The following is a 6,399-nucleotide window of genomic DNA, read 5'->3' as shown; positions in this document are numbered from 1 at the left end:
TTGTTTGAAACGGTAAAATTATATTCGACTAAATACAACGTAAGCCTTCTCGATTCCCAATTACCTAACAATAATTGATGGTACCCAATTTTTGCATAGACAGCTGCTACAATTATTCGTTTATCGACGAGTAATAAGTCTCATAAATTTTTATAACATTAATTTTTAGTCCTGATAAATACTAAATATCGCAACATATTAACCTGACAATTAGTCGCAGGAATATTGTCACCCCTCTAAATTATCACCAATGTCAATAAAATATTGTCATCTGTCGACTGTCAAACTACACACAATCACAAAACAGTTGTGATCTCATAAAAATTAATCCAACTACAAAATATCTAAAGAAATTTAAAAGTCCATCTAAATTCATGTACTTATCCATTTGACTGAAACAATAAAAAGTAGTGCTTTTAGAATAAACTGTAAATACATCAGTTCCAGTAAAGGTAAGTTGCTTACGTTTCCTCAGTAATTTATCGATTTCCTAATCTCTTGTAAAAGGGACATAAATGTATGTACTTAGTGATTTAAATCACGAAATTATATAGGTCTAATTCAATTGAGGAAAATTGCTCGTGCTATTAAAGGGTGTGGCTGGCTATGAATCAATAACTAGAGTTTACTACAAACTATTTTGAATTGTACTTGACTAATTTTATTGCCTAATGACTAGTTCCCAGGTTACTGTACTTGTAACCTTGTAATCCGTCGAATACAATGGTGTCCTAATTTAAACATCATTCAACTTTAAGCAATGTTTTGCCTTGAGTTTAGTAAAATTAAAATATGATATGAATCTTATAAGAAAATTGTAAATATAAAAAGCTATATTTGATATCCAGTGTCCAAGACACTGGAAATCAGGGTACAATTTCAAACATACCTCACACTTGCATTCTGATGCTTAAGTATTGATTAGCTTTCTACTTCCCAATTAGGTAATGACACATTTTGAATAAAATACTACTAAAGCTTATACAGCTTAAGTAGTAGTAGTACAGTAGTATTTTATTCAAAATGTGTCTATAGACTGTTTAAATAGAAATAAAATATACTTAAGTAATACTTTTCTATTTGATTAATCATGATAACTTACATAACTAATACAAAATTTCCATGTTTTTTCAGGTTTACCATAATAACAATGGCAGAATGGAAGCAATTAATATCTGAGTGGCTCACTGAATATGCTGGGCTACAAGAGAATGAAATCAAAAGCTTTGCAGCAGAACATGAACATAATCATGAAATAGCAACAGCCATCTTCAACTTGTTCTATACTGATGATGATAGTGAAGCTCAGACTACCAACAAATTAGAAAATGACTCACAATTTGAGCAGGTTAGTTACCAGTCTACATTTTAGTATGTTACTGTTCTTTAGAAATAATGTTTCTTAGCCAGATAACTTAATTATGTAATAACTATATTTGTTGCCCAACTGGTTGGGTTGGCAACAAGTTGACTACTTGATATTGGAAACTCTTTATATAAAAAAAAAAATATGTTGAAACATAAGGACACTGCATCTAAATGACTATAAAAAACACATTTTGAAAAAATATAAAGTTAAAAAATTAACATTAATGTTTTTTTTTGTTTGTTTTCCAGATGTTAGAAAATGTGTGTACCCAACTGTTCAGCTTCTACAGATCTAAAGAATCTCAGTTGCAGAGATTCACTCTTCAATTTGTTCCTACTCTTATTTACAACTATTTAAGCTCAGTGGCTCAAGGAAACAAAAAGACATGCCGTTGCATAGAAACATTGTTAATAGGTACTGACTATAAATAATATGGAGTATTTATACTTTTTTATTGAGCAAAAAAATATATATTTAAATATACTTATTCTCACAATTATCTATATTGTTATCAGATTTAGATATTTTGTGGGTGGTATCATACTCTTTGTATATTCTTATTTGATGAACTTTGTTTTTATTTTGTAGGTTTATACAACTTTGAGGTTGTGGATGAAGCAGGGAAGCCCAAAGTAGTATCTTTCAGGTTGCCTTCACTAGCCCAGTCTTCTATTTATCATGAGGTAATACAAAGTCCAATTATAATGTAGTTTCACTGAGAGAGTGCAAAAGTTGTTAAAGTAGTTTGTTGTTAAAGGCTGCAAATTAGCAATCTGCATTTTAGCTCTAACTGATCGCATGAAACTATTTCCATACTATGTTTACATTTTACATAATCTGCATCTGCAATACATAGCTGTACAAAAGCCACTAAAGATTTTGGTATAATTTGCATTGGAAACTAAACTAGAATACTACACTTAAGTTTTGTTTTAATGAAATAAGCTGTTCTACTTCTTGCTTTTTTTAATGTGTTTCCATGTTATTCCAGCCTCTTTCTTTAGGATCTCAGTTTTTAACAGAGAGTGCTCTAAGGAGATGGGAGGAATGCAACACTAAGCTAGTTAGCTGGGGTCCTCTGCCCCAGGTGGAAGTTATAAATGCACAGAACAGATTGAAGGTCATGTCGGCCTTGCTCTTCATCTACAATCGCCAGTTAAGTCTCTTGCCGAAACTCGCGCTGAGACACTTTTGTATTGCTGCATCCAGGTAACATTGAAATATTTATACTTTTAACCCTTTGACCGCCACGGTCGGCTATACTCGACAAATCAGAGAGTGCTTACGACGCTTTCGTCGGCAAATGACGACAAAAATATGGCGTCGTGAGCACATTTTGATTCCTCGAGTATAGCCGTCCGTAGCGGACAAAGGAATAATCATTGAGTGGCCCTATCGGGGTACTGAGGTCAATACTGCTGTTTCGGGTCTGGTAGTACGTTGTGTGTAAAAGTACCTGTGATATTAGTATAATTCTTAATATGTGACTATCGTAAATTATTTCGTAATTTGTACCATTCGCTTTCATATATTTGTTGCCACTTCATTTATCTGGCACTTATTAATCAATGGCGCTAAAATCAATATTATTCATAAAATTTTCAGAATAGTTACACAAGGATTCAACAAGAAAGTAGCTGGATCATCTGTTAAACCAGTTTCTCGAATACCAGTGTCATCGAACTTCCTATTAGAAATGGTAGAAGGGGCTTACTTTGCTATGTTCAATGAGTTCTACACACTGGCTCATCAAGCCGTCAAGGACATAGATCAGAGAGCCCAGTATGAACTATTTCCTGATGTCATGTTAGTGACTAGTGCTGTGATTAACTCCTTGAAGAATAACCCAACAGGTAATTTATTCACATGATACTGATTTTTCCGAACCTTGAGGCTTGATGTTAAATGCAATATAATGTACCTAATTATAGTCAAACTACTTAGTAGCACCTTGTATGCAAGGTTCATGGGTAGTGGAGGTATACAAAATATATAATTGTTTGCGTTGAAGTCGTAAGATATGCATTGTAAATGAAAGAAGTAAGCGTGGCCGGGATTTTTTTTTTTAAGCATCACTCCTCTTAAACGGGACATGTACGCAAAGGACGATTTTGAATATCATATCTTTCCTGCTAAAGAATCTTTTACTGATTGATATTATTTGTATTTCAGGTCAACCTTGTGATGGTCCAATGGGCATCAGTGTAGCTCTGTCCCCTGCTACTACAACAGTTACCATGTCTAAGTCTATGATTACCAATGCATCATTCCGTACCAAGAAGTTACCAGGTAACTATCGCCATTATAATATAGTTCAGATAATTATTTATTATTAGTAATAATTACGAGTATAACCTTAGAAAATATGCTCCATTGTAAAATACACATTTTAGTAGAGTAAATAAGGATGTTGATAATAATATTGAAAGCTGCTAAAATAATGATGTATGTTAATTTAAATTTAAATGGAAATGTTTGATTAACTCACTTTCAAAACAAAAAGTCCTTTTGTATAAACGTTACGTAAACTTAATTCCTACCGAACTTCTCAATTTAAAAGGTCCTATTCAAAACTTTACTATACCATCGCCGTGAGGAACTCGTCCTATTTTGTAAATATAAATATAATTAACCTAATTTAAATAATTACTAATAACAATCAATCAACATCCCTATTATTGCCATAATGTATTAGTTATTTTAATTTATAGTTTATATTTAGCATGTTATTATTTTTGGTTTACATACAGATGAAAGTAACTGTATGCTGCCAAATGCATGTTCTCCGACTCGTACTTTGGATTGTAGATTGTGGACTAAAAATATATTTATGTGCAATGACATCGATAATGCTCCATACCACAGTATTAGATCACACATCAGTACAGTATCTAAGGGGAATACTAACAAATGCGAAGGGTAGTAAATAATAATATAGTAACATTGTCACTCACATCGTAATTATCATTAGTAGACAAATACGATCTTACAACTGCCTTAGAATAATATTTTATTCCACTCTCTTTAACAATCGCTTGAAATAACTATATTTTTGTGGCAGGACACAGAGAATCACCTTTAAATTACATACTTAGATGATTCACGTTACTTGCACGATAGAATTCAATATATTTTATAATGAACACAGTAAATGTGCAGTCTGATTCACACATCGGCTCTATACAAGGGCACAGCTTAACTCCCATTATTATGTCCCTAAATATAACTATAATAAATATTGTATCACTTGTCACATAGTTCAGTCACTCGTATATGTAATTGCAGATCGACAGCATATTTCTTTCTTCAGATGAGATATAAGAAACAATTCATTTTTATGTCTTCACTTACCTAACGTCATAATAATTCATATTAATTATACTATTTTTGTGAGTTAAATCTAAGGTACGCTAAAAAGAATAAATAATAGACACGCATATTATAATAGTTATACCATTTCTGTACATTTTTATGCTTTAAATAGTATGTAAATAGCAAAACGACTTTTGAATAATGTACACTGCAAATATGATCACTAAAACTTACACCAAGTAATGTTCATTAAATTAGCAAGTTAGTGTACTTATAATTAAAATTCACTGTGTGTTTTGTGAGTATGTAATTTAACAATGAGTAATAATGAAACACGTTAATTTTCAGATGACATTCCAATACAAGCTGGTCAAGTGGTACCGACAGAATCGACGGATATGTTGACGTCCATTACGGAAGAAGGTGAAGTAGAGGCACCTCCCATACAACGTGGCGGAGTGATTCGGAATTCCAAACCAAAACTCAGCTCGTTTCCGGTGCTCGGTAAAAAGACTAAAGATGGTAAAGAAAAAAGTACGGTTGCCGGAGAGAAGAAGGTCACACTCAAAGAGTCTTCAAAGGGAATTTGGAATACTCTCAGTGGCGGTGGAGGGGACATGGTTGATGGTCAAAAGTCATCAAACGCTGACGGTTCCGTTGAGGCAAATGGTAGCATGAAAGACGAGAAGTTATCTCTGACGTCAATATCTATGCATAACAGTACCGAGAATTCTGACACACGGTCACAAGTTACAACTGACTCACTCGACATGGAAACGACACCTCGTTTCGCGGCCATGCAAGTCAGCTCCGTGTAATTGATGAATGGCTTCCAATATATAATTAATGGTTAACTTTGACATATTTAAAAACACTTGTTTGGGTGATTTTAGTATTCGTTACTATAATGGTATTATTATGTTATAAGGGCCATCAACGTTTGTTGGTTATGGATATAAACACTTGTTACGGTCGTTGGAATTAATATTTACCGCATATTTACTGATCGCAAAACAATGAAACCTTTGTTTATCATTTGAAATTGTTTGTTATTGATGTTGTAGTTCGAATTGTTGTTTTTAAGATATATAACAGAATTTATCTGGAATAAATAACTTAATATTGAATTTGTTTTCGCATTTTTCGTATTAACCTTTAAGTTTACCAAGCACTATAGAAAAAAGAATCACATTCTTTCTGTCACTGTAGTCATACTGTGACTTGTTAAAATGACCCAATATCTACTCGTATTATAAGCAAAATTTGCCAAAGGGGAGGAGGCTAGTTTATTTGAACGCGCCAATCACAAGAACAACTGGAATTAAAGAAAAATTGTGTTGAATAGTCCATTTATTAGCGAAGGCAATATAACATCACGCTATGACTGATTGGAATGGAGCAGACTGCAGTAAAAATGGGATGACTAAAGTTCTCTGCGTGAACTTTAGTCATCCCATTTTCCGTATCCGAATCTTGGAGCGGGCGCTAGTATAACAATCGGGACGGAAAACAAAAAGGGAAGCAGGATTCCTTCGTATACCATAATAATAATTGAATGAAGGTGTGGACGTATATAAAACCGCACAGGTATCTGAATAAATGTCTTTCACAATTTAACTAAGCACTTTACTCATTACTAAAATAGATAAATACCAGTCGTTATTATCGCTGTTTACAGTTATCATTGTATATAAACTCATAGGTTATCATCATTTCGA

The 6,399-nt window shown here is 33.1% G+C and overlaps 1 protein-coding gene across 1 annotated transcript; it reads left to right on the top strand.

Annotated features, from left to right (window-relative positions):
• The first annotated feature begins 257 nt into the window (after positions 1-257).
• On the top strand, positions 258-5,808 carry Hyccin (PI4KA lipid kinase complex subunit hyccin). The gene is made up of 8 exons (XM_076113460.1): positions 258-452; positions 1,135-1,348; positions 1,618-1,783; positions 1,958-2,052; positions 2,361-2,578; positions 2,975-3,222; positions 3,542-3,658; positions 5,030-5,808. The coding sequence occupies exons 2-8, from the start codon at positions 1,151-1,153 to the stop codon at positions 5,497-5,499; spliced, it is 1,512 nt and encodes a 503-aa protein (XP_075969575.1). The 5' UTR covers positions 258-452; positions 1,135-1,150; the 3' UTR covers positions 5,500-5,808.
• Positions 5,809-6,399: the final 591 nt, after the last annotated feature.

This window comes from Anticarsia gemmatalis, chromosome 4, assembly GCF_050436995.1.
Source record: "Anticarsia gemmatalis isolate Benzon Research Colony breed Stoneville strain chromosome 4, ilAntGemm2 primary, whole genome shotgun sequence".
Lineage (NCBI taxonomy): Eukaryota > Metazoa > Arthropoda > Insecta > Lepidoptera > Erebidae > Anticarsia > Anticarsia gemmatalis.
Note: the sequence above shows the minus strand (reverse complement) of the source record. Positions and strands in the feature narration are given on the sequence as shown.

What these genes read in the sequence shown, in the direction of transcription:
- Hyccin (XM_076113460.1), top strand. Translation starts at nt 1,151, where the DNA reads ATGGCAGAATGGAAGCAATTAATATCTGAGTGGCTCACTGAATATGCT. An exon ending in AGTCTTCTATTTATCATGAG is followed by an intron (nt 2,053 to 2,360) that starts GTAATACAAAGT and finishes ATGTTATTCCAG; the next exon opens with CCTCTTTCTTTAGGATCTCA. An exon ending in CTTGAAGAATAACCCAACAG is followed by an intron (nt 3,223 to 3,541) that starts GTAATTTATTCA and finishes TTTGTATTTCAG; the next exon opens with GTCAACCTTGTGATGGTCCA.